General features: G+C 39.8%; 1 protein-coding gene across 2 annotated transcripts in view; it reads left to right on the top strand.

Moving 5' to 3' along the window:
• ttc7a (tetratricopeptide repeat domain 7A) overlaps positions 1–21155 on the top strand; it is a 24245-nt gene extending 3090 nt beyond the window's left edge. The window contains exons 6-22 of one of the 2 annotated variants that reach the window (XM_089011427.1): positions 352–476; positions 1041–1119; positions 1314–1483; positions 2058–2121; positions 2221–2358; positions 2823–2906; positions 3745–3849; positions 5776–5893; positions 6856–6913; positions 7142–7214; positions 7928–8088; positions 10018–10134; positions 11525–11637; positions 12665–12799; positions 12959–13161; positions 17566–17807; positions 18930–21155. In XM_089011427.1, the coding sequence (XP_088867553.1) occupies positions 352–476; positions 1041–1119; positions 1314–1483; positions 2058–2121; positions 2221–2358; positions 2823–2906; positions 3745–3849; positions 5776–5893; positions 6856–6913; positions 7142–7214; positions 7928–8088; positions 10018–10134; positions 11525–11637; positions 12665–12799; positions 12959–13161; positions 17566–17784 (1962 nt within the window). In that variant the 3' untranslated portion in view covers positions 17785–17807; positions 18930–21155. Of the gene's footprint in view, positions 1–351; positions 477–1040; positions 1120–1313; positions 1484–2057; positions 2122–2220; positions 2359–2822; positions 2907–3744; positions 3850–5775; positions 5894–6855; positions 6914–7141; positions 7215–7927; positions 8089–10017; positions 10135–11524; positions 11638–12664; positions 12800–12958; positions 13162–17565 lie in introns of both variants that reach the window. The other variant, XM_089011428.1, reaches the window with a different exon arrangement.

Below are 21155 nucleotides of genomic sequence, written 5' to 3'. Positions count from 1 at the left end.
AGTACATTATAAAAAGCATGAAATGGCATTGAAAATGTTTCATGAAAATTTAGAATTGTGCTGTTTATCATGAATATTGCCGATATGTCTTATATTACCATTTTAAAAATAAAATAGACGTGTTTTACATTTGTTTTTACTTGAAATTAGAATGTTTTGAAAGGCGCTTGTAAGTAAAATGTATTATTATTATTATTATTATTAAATTGCTATTTATTTATTCTTCCTTTCATTTTGGAATTCTAAATAATTTTACACAACAAAACAATTTCTATTTGACATGTGAGTGTTACGGCTTTTATTATGTGCAGCATACTGATTATTATTTTTCAAGTTAAAATGTATTTTCAGATCGTTTCAACGCCCCACCCGAAGACCAACAAAGTCCATCTACTTTCTCCACCTCTGGATTTGGACTTGGGCTTCTTTCTCCAGGCAGCACTACAAAGTGCATACCTGTGTTTGCTGCAAAGAGGGTTAGAAACATACATACACGCAGATCACAAGCACACCATTTCCGGTAGAGAATTTAGAGAGATTTTCCAGAAGTGTTTTTTTTTTTTTTTAATTAAAATCCAGATGCGTTTAAAGGTTTCACCACTAGGTGTCAGTATTGCTTTTAGACTCAGAAAACAAGACTGTAGCTCTATTATTTTTTTACATGATGACGTTATGAAAATACTGACAACATTAAGATGCAACAATGTACATCCTTATTATTATCATCATTATTATCAGCATTATTATCATTATGATCATCATTATCCTCATTATTATGATTATTGGATTGGATTGGATTGGATATGCCTTTATTAGTCTCACAGTGGATAAATTTATTATTATTATTATTATTATTATCATTAGTATTAGTATTAGTATTATTATTATGATTATAATTATCATTACTATTATTATCATTATTATTATTATTATTATTATTATTATTATTAAGAAGTGTTATGAATAACTTTGCACAGCTCTTCCTTGATTTGTTATTTCCAGTTGGAAAAACATTGAACTACACTGTGTGTTCTTTTCAGTCATCTGGCGCAAGGCGCTCACCAACTACGTCGTGTGATGAGAGTGGTCGAATCACGAGGGTCTCCGGGTTACAGAAAGGTCAGCTGCCTCGCCTACGTAATACCAAAGACGTTAAGTATGAATTGAAAGAAAAATGCTGCCACAGTTGAATAGTTCATGAACTACTCAAGAGCTTTAAGGTGACAACATGTGTCAGCATAACAACACATTATCACTCAGTGACTACAAGTAATTCAAAATACCGAGTTCAACCACTAACACAACTCCTATAGGCTGCAGCAAGGAAACTCGCTGAAGTGCTTCTAAGCTCAGTGAGCGAAGATAGTTACTGGCCCCCTTTGGGTCCACCGCCTTCAGCCTGGCTCCGTAGAGAGGGAGCAGCCACCTCCAAAGACGCACTCTACCCCACCGTCAAACCGCCACAACGTTACACGACTGACAGGTTTCAAGCCTCCGTCTTGATTTTTTGATGCCTACATGTGCTTATTCATTCTAAATGAAATTTATGATTATTACGGTATTTTCCGGTGTATAAGGTGCACCCCCAACGAATGGTGTATTTTCAAACTTTTTCCATATAAAATGCGCACCGGACAGTCATCGTGAGACCTGTTGTGGATCAATAATACTTCACATAGAAGGCGCACCTATGTATAAGGCGCAGGGTCTTCTTTTGAAGAAAATTACGCCTTTTGGGTGCGCCTTATACACCAGAAAATACTTCTTTTTCAAGCTTAATGGTGTCTTCTAAAAATATGTTCCCTAATAGAATCCTGCAGAAAGTGTTGATAAAGCAAATTTACTGAACATGTTTAGCACGGAAGCATGAAGCACTACATATGAGATCCATCTGACAAAATACATACAGTTAATGAGACTCCGAAGGTGGGCCGTGTACGATTACACACCACGTGTGTTTGAAACCAGACACTCGGGAAACTCAAAAGGCTTGAAGGAAATGATATGTGTGCCTTTTGTGTTTATGTCGTATTCGGTCATTTCCTTTGTCATTGCAGTTGCTTCTGTCCCCAGGACGTGGTTGAAGAGGCTGTGTTGTTGCTTCTCCTAACAGAGTCCATGGTAAGACACACACACAGACAGGTGTTTGTTAATGCATCGATAGCCCTTAAAGTGTCATTGTCTTCTCTCCACTTCAAATCTCGTTTTTTTTTTAACCAGGCCAATGGCGATGCGGTCATCAGTCGTTTGCCAGATCAGGCCGAGGCTCGACAGGCCACCCTGAAAAATTCCAATTCTGTCTACGACCTGCTCGCTATTGGCATGGCGAGGAGGAGGCAGTATAAGTTGTTGTCTGAGGTCTGCAGACACACACACACACACACACACACACACACACACACACACACGTCCACATACATGGGTCAAATTGTTTATCCTATCGTGCGCAATTTACAACACCACACAGCATCGAATTGCTAACAATTACGCTAGGCTAATAGCCACATTTTATATAGCTTAGCGACCTTCGAATCACAATGGGTCTCATTTTCACTCCCTGTCCGGCCATTCGGGCACATCTTGAGAATTGGCCTCGTACATGTGTGGTCCAACAACTTCAAAAACCTGGAAGCAAGCTTCACGTGTTTGTTTTTGGTGTGTTTATGCCGCTAGCTTGATTGTTCACTCATTTAGCGGTTCTTGCGGTGGCAATTGTCTTATCAATCCACATTTCTGACATTCTCCTGGGTGTCAAAAGCAACAGGTGGATGTTAACTTTTTGAAAATTCAACTCTTGTCAATAATCTGCCTTTACATTGCAGTGTTTGGAACGAGCAATGAAGTTTTCTTTCAACGAATTCCACCTTTGGCACCAGCTGGGCCTGTCGCTCATGGCGTCTGGGAAGGTGAGGTTATTTCACCAGTCATAATACGAACACAAGATACAGTGCAAAGGTGTAATGGCCTGCTCTGCGCCCTAGTGTTGTACATCATACATATTATTAATTAATCAAATTATTAAATCATTAAGTGCCAGACAATTTTTGTCATTTTCACTCAGGACCAAAAAATATTGAGTTTTAGGACTACATAAATAAATATAGCATAAGAAACCTTTGCCTCTCTCCTTTCATCAGAAAAAAAAGAGATTTACTTCCTAATTTATATGGGTCTGGAGTTATCTGAGCTTGAAATGGCGGCGGCTGTACAAAATGCAAATGCTGCCTCCTCGTGGGAGGGAAAAACATTGCCAGAGGTCTGACCAGCGCTTTATCGAATTAATTCCCGAATAAAAAAAAATTGGGAATGGTAATAAATGAGTTATTTAGTATTAAATTGGGTCTGTTAATGGGCAGAATGTAATTCAAATATTATTTAAAAAAAAACAGTATTCATCTGAATATGATGGCAAAGAACCTGTCTGAAGCTTCTGTGTTCCTATCAAAGTCCCGCCGTGTACAGACATGTTTGCGTGTGAAAAATCGATATGTTTCCCAGTATGAAGTGACAGCGCGGATCAATGGATGGAGAGTTCTACTAATAGCTTGCTCCCAAGAAGGAGAAAGTGCCTCCTCAGCATTGTAAGTTGCACGTCTATTTAGAGCTCAGCGGCCAGTTGAGGGTGCCTAAAATCGGCTGAAAATTCAACTTCAATAGGCAGTTTTCCTTCGATTGTTCACTTTTTTCTTACCACTATTCATAAAATTAGAGTTAATAATTTCTAATTATTTGTGTATTTTGCAGGCAGTTGCTGCTGTCTCTGTGTTTAAAGAATGTGCCAATATGAGACCAGAGGACCCATTGCTCCCCCTGTTAGCTGCTAAAGTCTGCCTTGGTCAGCTTCACTGGGTAAAAACACTATGCAAAACCGATGTTATAATTCACACAAATATTTGTCCTGTGGATGATGGGCTTGAGGTGCGATTCACCCTTGTCTTTTTTTTTGTTTTACTGGAACTTTTAAAAGTGAATTCCCATCACTCTTCAGTCAGTTGAGACTGACTCATTGGCTACTCCTTAAACTCAGTCACTTAAACTAAAAAAAATGCAGTACAATACAATACATATTGATTTATATAGCGCTTTCACAATAGCTGAAGCTGGAACAAAGCACTTAACGTGGATAGCTATCCTATACAGAAAAAATAAAGCAGTCACAAAGATAGTAGAAAGCACCAAAGAGTACAAGTGAGTTTTGGGACAGGTTTTAAAGATGGGCAGCGAGAGGGCTTGCCAAATGTTCAGTGGCAGGTCATTCCAGAGAGTGGGACCAGCAACGGAAAATACTCTATCCCCTCTGAGCCTCCGATTAGTTTTTAGCACATCTAGTAATTAATGTAAGGAGGCCATTTAAAGATTTGGAAACAAATAATAAGATCTTGAAAAGAACTCTAAAATGTATAGGGAGCCAGTGAAAGGATGCCAGAGGAGCAATTACAGTATATGCTCCCTCTTACGAGTACCAGTCAAGAGGCAAGCAGCAGCATTCTGGACCAGCTGGAGACGCATCATGGAGGATTGGCTGACTCTAAAATGTCTAGGGAGCCAGTGAAGGGATGCCAGAGTAGGAGTTACAGTATATGCTCCCTCTTACGAGTACCAGTCAAGAGGCTAGCAGCAGCATTCTGGACCAGCTGGAGACGCATCACGGAGGATTGGCTGAATCCAAAGTATTCATTTTATAATCAATGCCGTTTCTACTTGTAGGATACTTCTGTGGCTTCCTCTCACAATGTAAAAATATACATGTAAGGTTTATTGCAGATACATGATGGAGGAGGGATGTACATTGTATGCCTGATGCATACATGATGCCGCTTTGCGTAGTCCTGCTGTTCATGACCTATAGGCGTAAGTGAGACCTACAACGGTGAGGCAAAAAAATATATATATAGAGAGAGAAAGGGCCAGATTAGGAAAAAAAGGAGTTTACAGGGGTGAGTGTGGAGAGCACATCTGTCGGTGACTAGAGCTCATGCTAGGCGGGAGACAGTAAGGAGCTTAGGGTCTTAATCACAATGGGCCACTGTGGCTATAAGGCAATGGGACCTTACGTAAGTGGGCCACTATTATCAGCCATCAGATGAGCTCGACAAACAAATTTACAAGTTTTCTTTCGTTTTGCGGCCATGAAATTCTTATTTGAAAAGTGTTTACTAAAAACATGCGATTTTATTGGTTTTATTAGTCTCGCATTGGAGAAATTTACATTTCACAGCAGCAAAGTGATGAAAGTAAGAGGAAAGGAACAGAAGAAGTAGAAAAACTAAATGCAGGAGCTGCTGTAAAGGCAGCCATTCTCGCAGCGCGATCTTGAAGTCAAAACAACAACAAAAACTAAATAACAAATGATGTGACACAACACAAAAGACACAGACAGTCATTCGATTTTAAGCACTTTCTGCACCCTATTTGTTGTATGAAGCAGTTCTAGATGAAAGTGTAGAGGATCAAAGCGTCCTTTTCACCAGTGGATCAGGGACGTCATGATGAAATGTGCACGTCTGCTACGAGCTAAACGTTGAAAGCAAATATGTAGCTGTAGCATCCATTGACAAAAAGAGATTGTCTCACATCTCCTATCTCACGTAAATCCGCTTCAATTCCAAGCCGCGAGAATGTCCAACAGCAACCAACCATTCCGCTGAACAAAGCGGGGCTGTAAAAATGCTGCCCATTCAATCCATTTCAACATCAAATATGTTGTCTTTACAATGCTTTCTTGAAATAAAAGCTATATTATGAAACAGTGTCCACTTTTTCCATGTGTTTCAGTTCTCTGAAGCCGAGGCTCTGTCCCAAAGAGTGGTCTCAATGGGAGAGGGTGCTGGGGAATCGCTCCCGAGGGCCTACCTGGCTTTGGGGCTCTCTTACAGTCTAAAAGCTTCTGATGGTGATGCAGAAATCTGCTTCATTTTGAAATGTCATCGACAGTGGAATGAGGATGAATTCTGAGCACCAAAGAAGCATCGTGACAAACACTGACGGTCACACTAGAACACGGGTGTCAAAGTCAAGGCCCGGGGGCCAAATCTGGCCTGCCACATCATTTAATTCGGCCCGTGAAAGCAAATCAAGCATGTCGAGTTTTTTGATGCTTCCAAAAGTCGGAACCAAAACTTCAAATTGTCATATGTAATCCACAATAACAGTCATTATTCTTGACTTTTGATTTTAAAACTATTATCATGAGTGTTCATCAATTTGTTGTAAACTGTGTATGTAATATGTGAAGGTGATTAAATATTTACTGGTACGTGGTTTTTCAAAATTCATCATGGCCCTCCAATGAAAACTGTGGCCCGTGACAAAAATGAATTTGACACCCCTGTACACGAACATCTGCAACCGTCTGTTTTAATTGTGTTGTAAAAAGTTAGTGAAAAGTGTGTTTCTAGATTTATTTTTTAATCCTTGGGTTATTTTGACCACGTGCTAGAATTTGTATAAAAATCGTTCAATATTTTATTTGTGATCTCGAGACTTGGTGCATGCAATGAAGTTAGTCTACCTGCTTTGTTTTCTCTTATTATTTTTAGGCTAATGTCTCAAAAGAGCAGACAATGCTTAAAAAAAGGCAAAACACCAATGTTAAGCGTGATTTGTTTGTTCGTCAATTAAGTACAGTAAAGTCTCGTTATATCGATATTCAAGGGAGTCCGAAAAAATATCGATATAACCGGGACTATCGATATATCCGACCCTGTTTGCATGTAATTTTCTCCGTGCGTGCATAGAAATAGTATCGATATAACCGGGACTATCGATATATCCGATATCGATATAACGAGACTTTACTGTACTTAAGTACCATATGCAGATAACCATGTTTCAAGTTTCTGTCCTTTTTTGTAGCCTCGTTGAAAGAAGATCGTGACCAATACAATAAAAAAGCTCTAAGGATTCTAAAGAAGTAAGTTGTACTCAATCCAGGCAGATGTTTATAAAATGTATGATTTTGAGAGTCATAATTTATTGCATATACTGTACTGATGTTTAAGTGTGTTAAATAATTCTGATATAATATTAATATTACTAATATCGTGGTAGCTAAGTGCATTCAACTCAACTGTACAGTTTTTATTTCAATCATTTGTGCCACTGTTTGACCTGGGATGACTCGGTCTATCTGTCTTCACAGGGCTCATTCATTAGAGCCGCAGGACGCTCACATTGCCATGTGCTTGGCTTTGCAGTTGGCTCTCGTAAGACAGGTGAAAGAAAATAATCACGAATGATAAGAATAACACAGCACACGTGTCTCTTTCCATTGTGAAATGATTGAAATGATGATTGTTTAGTAACCTTGTCAAAGCAATTTTATGCATCCCTCAGTTGCGGGTACTAAATATTGTATAGCTAGTTGAAAAGTGAAGTTAGTTAGAGACCCTCAAACACCAAGAAATAAACAACCCAAATTGACGTAGATGTTCGATCGGACACTGTGGACAAAGACTTGCACCCAGAAAGATTGTCTTTACTGCTGGCAGGAGACGTAGCCATTCATGACAGACGCCTGAATTCTGCAGCCCTCTGCCAAGCTATTTATTGAGAGTATATGCAAATTTAAGTGATCCATTAGTAAAACAGTTTTCTTGATTAGAATACCACACCTCTTGAGTTCTAAGCACGGACAGCTGTAATCAATAAAACATTGTATTTTCCACGAACTGATACATTTGTAACCTGGCTAATGAGCTCTTCCTGTGAAGGAGTTTCAAGTCCTAAATTACCCCTGTGATAAGGAGTTTCCCCAAGTCCTAAATTCTGTCCAAGGCCACATCTCCTAGATGAAGATGACAACTTCTTGAAGATAACTTCTTATTTTCTATCAGATGTTCATCTTTTTCATCTACATATGTATGAAGCTTTCCAAACTATAGTTTTTGTAATTGTTACCAAAGAAAATATGACTATGCTTTGGCAGGTATCTGCAGCCATGGAACCATTGCAGCAGGCTTTATCTCTCCAAAGGGATGACTTGCACTCCCTCCACTTGCTGAGCCTTCTCCTCAGTGCTCAAAAACACCACCGTCATGCCCTGGACACCTTGAAACTGGCCCTCAGCCAACACCCTGACAACTTCAAGTAAATCCACAACACCATCTCACTGACATAAGCAAGACAGAAAACACAGATGCATATAATGGTCAAGTGGTACTCAGACACACAAAGTAAAAATACACAATCCCTTTACTCGACTGCGTAGTTTCTTAATCTTGGAGAGACCCAAAGAGCGAGAGATCCTGAAAAGCCACACAGCACCCAACACTTGTCATCTTGCAGGGATAGGGTGTCTCAGCCAGACCAGGCGCACACTCGCACGAGCGCACACACACACACACACACACACACACACACACACACACACACACACACACACACACACACACACACACACACACACACACACACACACACACACACACACGTGCACATGCTCGCAATGCCTTATTTAGAAGTGCCAGAGTGAAGGCCTGCATTGCGGTGTACCTATTTCCCCTCATACAGCCCCTTTGCCTTTTAACACTGTAGTTTCGAACCAAGCCTGCAGGCAGACTCCCAACATGGTAATCATGTCTCGCTGTTGTTCTCTTTTATTTCTCTCTAATTACTGTAATCCATTTGATCAAATGCTAATAAATAGATCAATACGGTAGATCAATAAAACATATTGAATAATCTAATAAGAGTTAGAGGAAGCCATATGATATTTGAAGGGTAAGAAAAAAAGTAACAGTCTAGGTCAGTGGCTTCGCATAAATTATATTATGAAAGAATGTTGCATCATCTCTTCTGTTTATTGAGTATTTTGGACGGCGGTAAATGCATTTCTCAACGCAGCCGTTTGGGGTCAGTGTTGACCACCATAGTCCGAAGATGACCTTCATCATTCCTTTCTGACGTTAGAAACAACGGGGAAGTGATTCACAATGTATAATCACAACACAGTAAATGCAACAAAACGGGGACTGAAATAAAGTCTCTGAAATAAGAAGTAAAATAGAAGGATAAAGTACCGGCACACACACAGTGCACAACAAATTGATGAATAACGCATTTTAAATTCAGAAGTCAAGAAGAATGACAGTGTCTGAGACTCATGACAAAAAGTTAGCGGACACCAGGGCAGGTAACTCTGAAAAGTTGCCTGCCCGGCCATAAAGTTTGAAAATAAGATCACATGAGCGATAACTTATAAGATGGAAACAAAGCTTATACAGTCAATCTTTGTTATGTTTAGATGTTATCACTGAGAGTATCTATCTATCTATCTATCTATCTATCTATCTATCTAGCTAGCTAGCTAGCTAGCTAGCTAGAAGAAACCTTTTCATCGATGGACCACTCCTGTACGACTGAGAGCTTACACAGATGTATTAGGATGCAGATACATTCCCACTGGTGGATACATATATATTTTTTTGTATGTGTGCGTTAACCCTTTCAGAAAGAATGCTCACGACAGTGAACACAGCTTATCATGTTATCAAATTACAGAATATCATTATTGGTGCATGAAAGGGTTAAATGAATTCCCAATTTTGAATGCCATTTTTAAAGTGCTAATTCATCTCCAACTTCCTTAATGTGGTTTAACATTACAATCAACACCTTCCATTTAGTCCAGAAGGAGAGAAGAGAGTCTGTACATGATCCACACCAAACACACTACGTCACATTTCAACACTAGGGTGGGTTTACACCATCAAAATGCCTCTGAACGTTTTGCCACAGTGGTAATATGGAGTCTGGAGAGACACACACACACAGCAGGTGTACCCTTCACACAGTTAACTTCATCCTCCCACACACTCAAGCTGGCAAGTCTTTCGTTCCCCCCCACCCCCTCTCACCCTCAACACTGTCACTCACAGACAAGTTCACATAGAGCGCATCTGCCCTGTGTTTGGTGTCTATATGTGTCGTCTGGTTGGCTGATTGCGGGATAATATTTCCTGAAGTCTTGTTTTTTAAAATTGGATTTGTATTTGTTTATTTTTGTTTGTGCTATAGTTTGCTGTTCACAAAGGTGAAGCTTGAAGAAGTCCTCTATGGTTCATCTGTGGCTTTACAAACCTGCCAAGAAATGCTACAAATCTGGCAAAGATGCTATGATGTCAGCCGGTCAAAGTGAGTAAACCGATGATACAGTAAAGTCTCGTTATATCGATATTCAAGGGAGTCCGAAAAAATATCGATATAACCGGGACTATCGATATATCCGACCCTGTTTGCATGTAATTTTCTCCGTGCGTGCATAGAAATAGTATCGATATAACCGGGACTATCGATATATCCGATATCGATATAACGAGACTTTACTGTATATGTATATTTACAAAAATGTTGACATCTATGTAGGTTGTCAGTCGTACAGGAGTGGTCCATCGAGGAAAAGGTGATGGCTGAAGAAACCTTTTGCTCAATAGGGTCGACACAGAGTATACAGACGCTTACCTACTTACGAACATTTGAGTTACGAACAACGGTACATACGAACATTTTTGCCGTAACATATGTAGTATTCTCTCCAGTTGTACATGTATATATCTTGATAGACCATAGATTTGATTCAATGTATATTTTTCAGTACAAAACAATACAGGTTACAAGCCTTAAACATACATTTCATTCAAAATATAGCACAGACTCAACTTACGAACAAATTCACCTTAGGAACGACCTTTCGTAAGTTGGGGAGCGCCTGTACTGGAATTCCATATTTTATCAGGTCCACATCTGCATTTTTGTTATATTCCTATGTTAGATAAAAACTTTCAAAGTAAAACTACTACCATATTTTCCGATGTATAAGGCGCACCCAAAAGCCTTGCAACAACAGGTCTCGCACCTACCGTCAGCAGCCACGACTCAATTTCCCCTTGTAGAAGAAGTAGTGCGTAACCCCAACCTCTACTGTAGCGCCTAATCATGTGGTGTGCCTTATATTTGGAAAACCTTTATGTACTTATGTACAAACCTTCCCCAATTTACAAACGAGATATGTTTGTAAGGTAAATTTGTTCGTAAATTGCTTCAGTGCTATATTTTGTATGGAATGTATGTTTAAGGTTTAAGGCTTTTATAGGTAACCTGTATTGGTTTGTACTGAAAAATAAACATTTAATAAAATATATGCTCTATAAAGATATGTACATGTACAACTGGAGCGGATACTACATATGTTACCACGAAAATGTTTGTATGTTTCATTGTTCGTAACTCGAATGTTCGTAAGTAGTGGAGCGTCTGTATTACGTTTGGAAAACTTTTGTCGTTCATTGAAAGTGCGCCTTATAGTCTATTTATAGTTTATTTTATATAGACACTTTGAAAACAATTGTAGTGTGTGTGACTCATCATGATGTAATTTACAAACGTGTGTGTGTGTGTGTGTGTGTGTGTGTGTGTGTGTGTGTGTGTGGGCGTGCGTGTGTGCGTGCGTGTGTGTGTGTGTGCGTGTGTGTGTGCGTGTGTGTGTGTGTGCGCGTGTGTGTGTGTGTGTGTTTGTATTTTCCAGTGAGATAGATGACAATAGCAGCATAAGAATGGTTGATAAACTGGATGCTGGCCCTCAAATCAGTAAAACATCTATCCACCTTACTCTGCCTGATTTCCAAGATACCTCCACCGGTCTGCATTTTGAATTTTCGAATGATAGTTTAGCCTTCTGTTTGTCAAAATTAACACTATTGCACAGATTATTGAAGTTTTAAGTACACTTAGAATTTGAGCTAGATTGAGAGAATGGTATGAAAATGCTATGACATCTTGATTGTATTTTATACTTAAAGGACAACCGACATCACTTTTCTTCTTGACATCAGAAAAACGTTTTATAGCATCTAAAATACCCAAAACACTGATATTTTTTAGTCTAATGCAAAACACCAATAAAAATGACTTAAAGTGTCCAAAATCTGCAAAAAAAAATTAACCCGGAAGTGGTTAGTTTCAGAAAGTCCCGCCCCCTTGTTTGTGGTGTCACCCCAAAACGTCTTGCCTTGCTGGAGAATCGAAACAATAGCTTCAGATTCGGAGAATATGCTTTCTTGTTACTCATCCAGTTATGAATATGATTCAAATAGTTCTGAAGAGGAAAGCATACATGTTTGTAATCGATTAAAGAATTTATTCCGTGCCATTTTGATGTATCTGGGGTCGGGAAATGTAGCACCAAAAAGTGGCAGAAAATGGCGACAAAGCTCCGTGTAAAGAATTAATCAGCCTGTGGAAACGGGCTGATACACGGAGCTTTGTCGCCCTCTTCTGCCTCTTTTTGGTGCTACACGAAGTTTTCAGACCAAACAAAGTCCAGCAAAATACATTGACATGATGGAAGGACTGCTACAATGTGTCCTTTTTTCGGTCAGGGACGTTCCTTCAGTGACGTAATGTGAGGACTCGTCCAACTCAAAAACAAGACTTCCGGAATATTCAGCTCGAGTCTTAAAACGTAAAATATAGCTATATGCGGTGGAATGTTTGTAAAATACACTAAGTAGAAGTCATTTGAAGCCATTTTACAAATTATGGACACAACTTGTCCGGAGACGTCGGTTGTCCTTTAACATAAAACGATACCCTCATTTCAAGGTTAAAGTTAGTTTACATTCTAACCATGTATTTTATTATTATTATTTTAACTTGACACTTTCAGGTTCAATGAGTCCATCATCGGTTGTAGCATCGCGTCTTGAAGCGGCACTCTCAGAAGTGTCAGATATCAGCTCCACGCATCGCCAGGGACCCACATACATCTGGACTACCCTTGAACGTATTTGGCTGCAAGCTGGTATGAGAGCAGCGCACTGATTTCATTAATAAAACATTCGGAGTGTTTCGATTGGTTGTTAATTGAGGCTGGGGAGAGTGAAGGCAGACTAAATAATGGATAACGTGTTATTTAATAAAGCAAAAAAAAAAAATTCTAGTTGCCTGTGTGCTTATGCAGAGGAATTGTTCATGGCGGACGGTCGACTGAAAGAGGCCCAGTTTTGCATCGCCGAGGCAAGCTCGATCTTCTCCACCTCACACTCAGTGTTGGTACAGAGGGGTCATCTGGCCGAACTGCGGGGTCAACTGGATGAAGCTAAAAATCTTTACGACGAAGCCTTGGCCGTTCACCCAACTGGGGAGCGAATACTAGTGCACATGGTGAGCTATGCCAATGCAAAATTGAATACAGGTAACATTCGACTTACGACCAGCTCGACTTATGACCACTCGTACTTACGACCACAACCTCCAGACCCTATTTTTTTTTTTATTCTACTCCTGGCACCGCAACGCGCTACCAGGCCAGCAACGTGTACGCTAATTTCGAGAAGCCAGCCAGTCTGGAAACCAATGAAGTTCGTAAGCCAATGTATCACTGTACCTCCGGTTCTTGATTAAAAAAAATATATATATATTTTCTTGTAACTTTCTACTTTTCCGATCATTTCGACAACCCACGTCGTCTCGCTCGTTCTTGTTTTACCTCTCACCCAAACACACTTCCGCTCTCCAAAGATGCACTCCCACCCACTTCCCACCTCTCTCTCCCCTCACTCCGTCTGTCTTCCAAATCATCCATGATTAACCACTGTCCCAGTGACCTTTGAACTGTCTCATCTATCCTACTGAAGGAACTGGCAATCCAAAGACAACCATGCAATTGACACAAACACACATGCGCGCACACATAGGATAGTCGTCTCCATAGTTACCATCAATGTGATGGCTGATACCTTTTTGACTGGCTTTCTTGTGACCACATAAGGCGAGTGTGTTTGCACTTATTGCGTACTTTTGTGTGTGTGTGTGTGTGTAGCCGTGTCGTCGCGTCTCTTCCATATTTGGCCTGTCCTAAAGCCAATCCCTAGAGGTGAAACATTGAAAGGAAGCCAGCTGGCAGTATCCCACGCTGTAACTCTCACAGGACAGATGCGCTCTTTGTGAACTTGTGCGCGGATTTACTCTCACGTTGTGGCGAGCATTGGTGAAACGAAAGCGCTATGAGTGTGCTAAAGGGCTGTATCCTTGCTTGCTCAGTGAAACAGCGTGTGGGCTATTTCATTTGGAGATGTTCCTATATTTCCGGCTTGCATCAGCCTGCAAGAATACAACCCACAGTGGCAGGTTTTCTCAGTGGCTCAGGCTCCCCGCATGTATTTTTATACTGTACGTGGCGCTGACACTTTATGTGCCAGTGGCCCATTTATTCTGCTCTGCCTGAAGGGGAAGTAACTCTGATTATTCTTGCTTGATGTTCTTGAGTTATTATTCTCCTGAAGTACATTCTGTGCTGCACTTTCCTTGAGTATCCTCCAGAAAAAAACACATGATATATACATATACATATACATATATACATACACATATATAATTAGTACAATTCGGCAAAAAGTTTGTCTGCCAAACATTTATTTCCCATCAGAAACCATTATCATCAGCATTAAACACTTGGTGAGGAACGTAGCCTTCTTTCACCATTTTGAGGGATGATCCCTTGTAGGTGCTTTCTCTGCGATAATTTTACCTAGTTCTTCATCAATTGTGTTCTGTTTAGCTGGGTTGATATCTTTTTGCATGAAGTGTACAGATGGCTTGTGCGGGTTGTTTGTGGAGCCTGATTGATGGGATATTTTAACCTTCCAGTCTACACTCTGCCTTTGAACTATAATGAGTCTAAATTTCACTGTTTTCTATCCATTTTGTCATTCTCTCTCTGTCGTCTGCCTGTCTCTTTAAGGTTTAACGGCCTCACTCTGTCTCTAACCCCAACCCCCTCACCGCTCAGTTCTTGACCAATCACGTGGCTTTAACCGAAGACTGGGGGCGGGGAATAGAGGACAAAAACAGTCAGCTGCCATTTTGTTGTTAGGAGAACAGGCTGATTCGCGAACGATACATCACTTATTGTGGCGCTCCGTGTGTATCCCGAAAAAAAACGTTTGTATGCCAAGGTAAAATTTTCATAAATTTGACGTTCGTAAACCGAAAAGTTCGTAAGCCAAGGGGTTCGTAAACTGAGGTATCACTGTATTATTATCTTTTCTTCTCCCAATTATCAAACACTCCCATCTTTCTTTGCTCTCCTCTCTCCTTGTGCTTGGGGGTGGCTGTAAGCTGATTGGATCACAGGAATACATTATTTATAACTCTTCTTGCCATTTTATGGGATTGCCTAGCAACCCGGGAAATATATTCTATTGAGTAAGAAGCCGAGAGGAGGCAGTGGAAGAGATTGAAAGGGAAAAAACAAATCGGTGACACAAACACTAGGGCAATTTGTTGCCTTTTTTTTTCACGCAGTTGTTTGCTATTCGTCTCTCGCTTTCATTATTCAGGTTTCGCTAACTTGAGCTATTCCTTGTTTGCTTTGGAATGTTTGCCGGCGTGTACATCCTCAACACCGACCTCTTTCCATTCTTTGTTTTTCCTCCCTTTTCCCCTTCCACTTTGGATTGCCGTTCACTTGGGTTATACACATTTGTGGGTGCGAGAAAGAAAGGTGGAAATGGTCTATGAAATCTGCACTATGAAGCGCACCGAAAAGCCTTCAATTTTTTTCCAAAGCTGACCATGGCGCCTTGTAAACCAGTCCTCCTTATATATGGAAAACATTTTAAAATGTCACTCCTTGAAGGTGCATCTTAAATATGGAAATGTGTGTCTTCACTCCCACAACGGCGCAGATTACCATCGACAGAAATAAAGACAACTCCACCCATGTGAATAGTTAGACTGCACTTTAAGGGTAAAAACACTTTTTTTTCCTCACCTTCTCAGTTTTTATAGTTAATATTCGATTGTGGCTATAACGACACAATGCAGTTGCCGATGACTTAATTTATAAAATATACTATAATAAAACCTTGACCCATTTCTAACACAACAGTGTTCGGTTATCTAGTTGCCATCACATAGTGCCTAAAAACCCCAAAGTATGCATCAGTGTGTTTCAGATTAGCTAAAACATGCAGTTCCACCAGAGAATTAAAAGCCCATCCAAATCCGGGAGAAATAATTGGAACAATAGCTCATTATTCAAGGGACTTTTAAATTCCTGGCAAAGCTGGATGTACGTGTGCAATCCCGTGATAGCTTTTCTCCATAAACGACTGTTTTTCTTTCTTCTTAGCAACAGTCGCAAGAAAATAAATAAATAGCTAGCTAGCTAGATGGATAAATGGATAGATAGATGGATAACTAGATACAGTAGCTAGCTAGATACAGTAGCTAGCTAGATACAGTAGCGAGATACAGTAGCTAGATACAATAGTTAGATACAATAGCTAGCTACAGTAGCGAGATACAGTAGCAAGATAGATAGATAGATAGATAGATAGATAGATAGATAGATAGATAGATAGATAGATAGATAGATAGATAGATAGATAGATAGATAGATAGATAGATAGATAGATAGATAGATAGATAGATAGATAGATAGATAGATAGATAGATACAGTAGCTAGCTTGATAGATAGCTAGATAGATAGCTAGATACTGTAACTAGCTAGATACAGTAGCTCGACACAGTAGCTAGATAGATAGATAGCTAATGTATCTAGCTAGCAATTACATCTAGCTAGCTACTGTATCCAGCCAGCTATATAAAACACTCCCTCACAGAAAGTTTTGGATAGCTATTATAGCATTGAAAATTAATTAGCTTGAAATATTAACACAGCTGACTTGGGGGGGGATAGGCGAGGGGACCCCCCCCAAGACAATCACAGGAGAAAGAGTTAGCACGTGTATATCAGTGACACTGCAGTAGTGGAGTTGAAGGAGGCTACAATACATCACGCCGAGGAGCAGTTCAAGGTTTTAGGCTTCCTTCAAATTCACTTTTGCAGTCCTTGTAGGGGAAACTAAGTGCAATGTCTCGACAGACTACATTGTTTGTCCATTCCCAGCAAGTTTGAACTATCCGATTTCCAAGCCAGCAGCCTTGTGAGTTAGTTAGTTTGAAAATCCACTCCGCGTCTTATACACCAGAAAATACGGTACAAATAATATGTCGTACAATTGCTTGCTATCTATTAGCTAAATAGCTATCTACCTAATTTGTAACAGATAATAAGGAGACAGAATGAACTTAACATAACTAGCTATCTATTAGACAGCTAGCTTTCTATCTATTTGAGTTACTTGCAGGTTGAGTGAACGCTGGCGCATGTAGCTGCCGCTGCTCACCCACAGAAAAACTTAACCTGTGACTGTAAATCGATGAAAAGGTTTCTTCAGCCGTCATCTGTACTTCTTTGTAAAGTGATCTGGAGAGTTGTGAAAGGCGCTTATAAATGAAATTTATTATTTTTATTGTTTTATTTTTTTTAATTAATTTATTTATTTATTTTTATTATTTACTATTTTTTATTTTTTATTTTTTTTTTTTTTTTTTTATTACTATTACTATTACCATGACGATGACCATTATCATCATCATTATTATCATTGTCATTATCATCATCATTATTAACATCATCGTTATCCTTATTATTATTATTATTATTATTATTATTATTATTTTTATTATTATTATTATTATTATTATTATTTGTGCAGGGTCGACTGCTGGTGAAAACGGGGCGTGCAAACCTCGGGGAAAAAGTCCTACGTGATGCCGTTCAATTTCACAACACGTCCCACAAAGCGTGGAGTGGACTTGGGGACGCCCTGCATTGTCTGGGATCCACTCGAGCCCCCGATTGCTTCCTCACAGCTCTGGAGTTGGAAGCTTCCTCACCCATCCGACCTTTCACCATCATCCCCAGGGAACTATGAGGAGTCTGAAGTGGATTGTCGCGGTGGGTTATACGAATTGACGTATTGAACACTGGTACTGGTATCGTATTTACGTCGTCAGACCAAAACACTTACACAGATGCTAGCGGCTAGCATTTACGTAAGCAGCTAGCCCGTTGTTTGTATTCAATGTTTGTTATTTTTAAGTCATTTTGCTTTACAACATACTATATATTGATATTTTGTAAAAATTAGTACAAATGTGCATTAAGAGGTTTGTCTTTCAATTACAACAATTAACAGAAAATGCAATTAATTCATGAAATTCATTCCGGGAATTTGGCAGGCGTATCAGCAGCTCAGATTCATTTTTATTCTTTTGCCTCTGATTTATCTTTGATCATTGCGTTGATCGGCATATCTTACATAGAGTATGCGCATAAATTAATTTATTTTTTAGCAGAGCCGTTCAGCTATCGGCGTGTCATGAAACGGGGGGATGTTCATACTATACATGTGCAGTTACAGTGACACCTCGGTTTACGAATCCCTTGGCTTACGAACGTTTCGGTTTACGAACGTTACATTTGTGAAAATTTTACCTTGGCATACAATCTACTTTTTGGAATACACACAGAGCTGCCACAGAAAACAGTGAAATTTGGACTCGTTTCAACTTTGATAGTTCAAAAGCAGAGTGTAGACTGCAAGGTTAAAATTCCCATCAATCAGGCTCCACAAATAACCTGCACAAGCCATCTATCTGTACACTTGATGCAAAAAGCTATCAACCCAGCTAAACAGAACACAATTGATGAGGAACTAGGTAAAATGATCGCAGAGAAAACCTACAACCTACAAGCACCTTATTTAATTCTAATACCATAGCACATTTATTATACATAAAATAAGGTATATTTTGTGTAGTTTTAAGGCTTAGATAATTAGAAAGTAGAAAATTATGTTTTATGAGGACCTGGGAACGGATTATTCTCATTTTAATGGTTTCCTATGGGAACTTAATTTTTGGTATACACACTTTTCACCTTACACACTGTCTAGGAACCAATTAAGTTCGTAGGCCAAGGTATCACTGTATTTGGGTTTGTGTGCAAGAAAAGGAGAGTCAAAACTCACAATGGCTTTTTTTTAGGGGGGTTTGTTGATTTTTTTTTTTTTTGCAGTGTGAGGTCTTAATCCTCGCCATTCTACATCATAACAGCTTTTAAAATCACTGCCGGATGCTGCGTCTTCACCTGCCTTGTCAGTTGTGACTAATGGGCCTCACTTCCCCTCCCCAAGTGTCGAAATGCGTTAATGTGAACACTGGGACTTGCACACTGGCTTATGTAACACTGCCAGCACGGTTTTCTGCCTCTGAACAACCCCCTCCCGCCTCGCGCTCTCCCCATCTCCCGCTCTTTCCAGGCTAGCCTGATGTGATGTGGCTTGGTTGCTTAGCAACCACCCCCCTTGTTTGAGTTACTGGGGAAAGCGGGGCGATATCTGGTTTTCTTAACGACACACTCCCATGACTGACAAGCATCTGATGATCGCATTGTGATTTTTCCTGGTGTCCATTGATTTATCACAAGAGCACAGTATAGTGATACCTCGGTTTACGAACCCCTTGGCTTACGAACTTTTCGGTTTACGAACGTCATATTTATGCAAATTTTACCTTGGCATAAAAAAATATTTTTCACGATACACACGTAGCGCCACATTGAGTGTTGTGTAGTTCGCAAACGAGCCCGTTCTCCGAACAAGAAAATGGCAGCTGACTGTTTTTGTCCTCTATTCCCCGCCCCCAGTCTTTGGTTAAAGCCACGTGATTGGTCAAGAACGCAGCAGTGAGGGGAGGTGTTTAAACATTAAAGAGACAGGCAAACGACAGAGAGAGGTGAGAAAATGGATAGAAAACAGTGAAATTCGGACTCGTTTCAACTTTGATAGTTCAAAGGCAGACTGTAGACTGCAAGGTTAAAATTCCCATTAATCAGGCTCCACAAATAAATCGCACAAGCCATCTGTACACTTGATGCAAACAGCTATCAATCCAGCTAAACAGAACAAAATTGATGAGGAACTAGATAAAATTATCGCAGAGAAACCACCTACAATGGATCATTCCTCAAGATGGTGAAAGAAGAAGGCTACGTACCTCATCAAGTGTTTAATACTGAGGAAACCGGCCACTCCGTTCTATCAGGCATCAACGACCATCACAAAGGTAAATAAAACGACTTTATTATACAGTACAGTTTATTTCTTTTATTATAATACCATAGCACATTTATTATCTATAAAATAAGGTATATTTTGTGTTGTTTTTAAGGCTTAGAAAATTTGAAAAGTATGTTTTTTGGGGACCTGGGAACGGATTATTCTCATTTTAATGGTTTCCTATGGGAAATTATTTTTTGGGATACACACTTTTCACCTTACACACTCTGCCTGGGAACCAATTAAGTTCGTAAGCCAAGGTATTACTGTACTTTTATTCGTTCTTAAAAAGCACCTGTTTCCGAAATCATATCGTCCATTTTAATACAGCTAGAGTTGTTTGATATTGAAATCCTTAAAAAAAATTACAAATCTGACCACCCACGCTCCCTTATCAATCACCCCCCCCCTCCCCCGATGATGCAACACCCTAATCGATCATTATCCTTTCTTTTTCAGCTGTCGGTCTATTTTTACTCATTTCTCAGCAGCCACATCTCCCTCGTTTCCAGCATTTCCTCTCATTAGCACAGTGTGACACCCACACCGGGGCTTTTGAGAAATGAATGAATCTATCCCAGTGGGTAAAGAAGTGAAATATTACAAAAGTTACGTTGATTCCATGCACGGGAAGTCGACATGCAGGCAGACACGGTGGCGCAGAGTATGCATATATTCAAGCGGGGATGTAGACAAACACTGTTTTGACAGCCCTCGTAAAAAGAGCTGGATTGATGGAGGAAGTGAGGCTACTGTTGAGCGTTTCAGAATGTCTTTTGGGCAAATGCGGCCGTTGAAACTCACACACAGACACAGAACAAATATACGTCTGTACACTTGAGTTCAATGATCGGGACATATCGAACTTGAGGAAAGTGACACTGGATTATGCACTGTCGGACATGACAAAAACGATTTCCAAACACTTTGAATAATAAACTATTGAATGCAAGAGCTCCTCTTTATGAATCCAAATACAGGTAACATCTGAGTCACGACCAACGTGAGTTACGACTACCCGTACTTACGACCACAGACCTTTTTTTTAAATTCTACAACGCGCAAGCAGCCGGCAACGCGTTCTGCAGTTTGGGCCAGCCAGCATGTCACACACTTGCACAGCAATGCATGACTACACTCAACACACACACACACATATATATATATATATATATATATATATA

The sequence above is a fragment of the Hippocampus bargibanti genome, linkage group LG13, assembly GCF_051943395.1.
Source record: "Hippocampus bargibanti isolate YZ-2025 linkage group LG13, ASM5194339v1, whole genome shotgun sequence".
NCBI lineage: Eukaryota > Metazoa > Chordata > Actinopteri > Syngnathiformes > Syngnathidae > Hippocampus > Hippocampus bargibanti.
This window is presented reverse-complemented; position numbering and strand designations above follow the sequence as displayed.